The sequence below is a fragment of the Cyprinodon variegatus genome, unplaced genomic scaffold, assembly GCF_000732505.1.
Source record: "Cyprinodon variegatus isolate N-32 unplaced genomic scaffold, C_variegatus-1.0 Scaffold442, whole genome shotgun sequence".
In the NCBI taxonomy this organism is placed as follows: domain Eukaryota; kingdom Metazoa; phylum Chordata; class Actinopteri; order Cyprinodontiformes; family Cyprinodontidae; genus Cyprinodon; species Cyprinodon variegatus.
Window position 1 is genome coordinate 275,513 of NW_015150895.1, and position 1,877 is coordinate 277,389.

Here is a 1,877-nt window from a genome sequence, read left to right on the forward strand (position 1 = left end):
ATAGTACATTTATATACATGTTTAAGCCAGAATGATTTGACGTTTAAATATGACTTCCCTACAACTTTAATACATGGGGAGAAAAACCTGCGGTAATGAACGCTTAATTTAATATGATATAATCAAATCTCATCATCAGCATCAAAGTCAGCATCTCTTCATCCATGCCTGCGATAAGACGTTTCTTTCGAAGTTGTGAGATACGCTCTTGGAAGTTATTGTGACTGGATTTGATGAAACTTTTAAGCCTCTCAGTATAAAATAAATATTTTGATCAAGATGAGAAACCTGCTTCCTGGTATGTTGAAGTACCAAGAGTTTGCAAACAATAATTAAACGGTCTTAGTTTTGGGGAATTTTTTAGAATTATGCTCTAATTTCTAGTTACCCATTTACCATATTTTAATTTAACAAACCGGATCTTATCAGCGTTTTTTTTTCTTGTTTGGTGCGATTGCAATAGCGGACCTTGACCTGGCTGGACCGTAGCTAAAAATAGCTCAGCTCCGTATTCTGACGGTGAAGGACAGAGATGATGTACATGGACGGTGACGTATGGAGGAGTAGAGGTGGAACAGTTCTTATTGATTAATACCAGTGTGAAGTGCCCTGCACAACGTTAGCGGGGCGGAGCAGAGTATGTGTAATCTGGGGGCAACTTAATTTATGGACCAGAAATACTTTGGGTTATTTGTGCTTGTTTGAATCGGGCTGTGCTTGTGTGGATCTTGTCCTGTGCATGTATGAATCACACATTTGTATTTGTGAAAATTGAGACTGATATAGCTCCATAGCTTCTCAACCGTTTACTAAAACCACATCAAGCTGCAGATAAACCAGAGAGCTGGCAGTGAGGCTGAAACCATTCATGGGTATTCCACGTCAATGTAATATATCACTAACTGGAGAGAAAAGACATCAAAATAAGCCATTTACTCAAAGGACGACTCAATCTGTACAGCAACCAAGCCAAAACTGTTCAGAAAATATAAACATTTTCCTTTTAAGATACAAACTAAATCTTTGACATCCAGAAGGTCTCTGCTGGCAGCTTTAGCTTCCTCTGGTTCAAACTGTCCTTTCTTTTAACCGTTAACCATCAGCTACCATCTGCATTAAACTAAGAACTTACAGGTTTTCTACATTTTATTTTTGCCATTTCCAATTAATTTCCAAAATGTAAAACTGTTTGTAGATTGAGGAATCGTTAAATGAATCCATGACTAAATAAATCAATAGCTGAAGAGAAGCAGTTTAACCTTTTCTAAATAAATCCAGAGCAGATTCAGTGACTTGATGCCCCCACTGCTTCGATCACAGAGTTGCGGAGTGATGCTACTCACGTTGAAGTGGTACGGAAGAGGAGCCTCGGTGTACTGAACCCTGAAGTTCTCATACTGGCCGCCCCTCCACAAGGCTTCCATTTCATAGTCGTAGTACGGGTCAGCATATGGCTCGCTGCAGACACAAACACCAATCAGAACATTTGCTTCCATATAAAATGAAACAAACAATCAGGACAGAATTAGTTCCCAGTCTAAATCCTGACAAAATAAATCTGAAATAACCCCCCCAATGTACTCAACATGATTCATTCGACCGTTTCGGGTGCAGAAGGAACCACAGATGGCAGCAGCTTCATAAGATCATCTCTGAAAAGCTCAGCAGCTTCAGTGGTTTGCAAACACTTTGCCAAGATGGCAAGACATCATCAAAAACCTCAGAGGGAAAAAAAGTGCTGCAGCAGATCAACCTGTGAAGGTTCAAAGGTCACCATCTGAATTCCAGCAAAGGAGTAGACATCCCTTCTTATCTTAAATCAGACCCTGTCAGCAAAGCCCAGAGGTCTGTGAGGAGATACCCCTGCTTATTGTGGA

At 40.1% G+C, this 1,877-nt stretch overlaps 1 protein-coding gene across 1 annotated transcript in view; it reads right to left on the reverse strand.

Moving 5' to 3' along the window:
- LOC107093718 (zinc finger CCCH domain-containing protein 18-like) overlaps positions 1-1,420 on the reverse strand; it is a 46,028-nt gene extending 44,608 nt beyond the window's left edge. Inside the window, exon 1 of the mRNA XM_015388930.1 lies at positions 1,344-1,420. Within this exon, the coding sequence (XP_015244416.1) occupies positions 1,344-1,396 (53 nt within the window). The 5' untranslated portion in view covers positions 1,397-1,420. The remainder of the gene's footprint in view (positions 1-1,343) is intronic.
- Between the last annotated feature and the right edge of the window lie 457 nt (positions 1,421-1,877).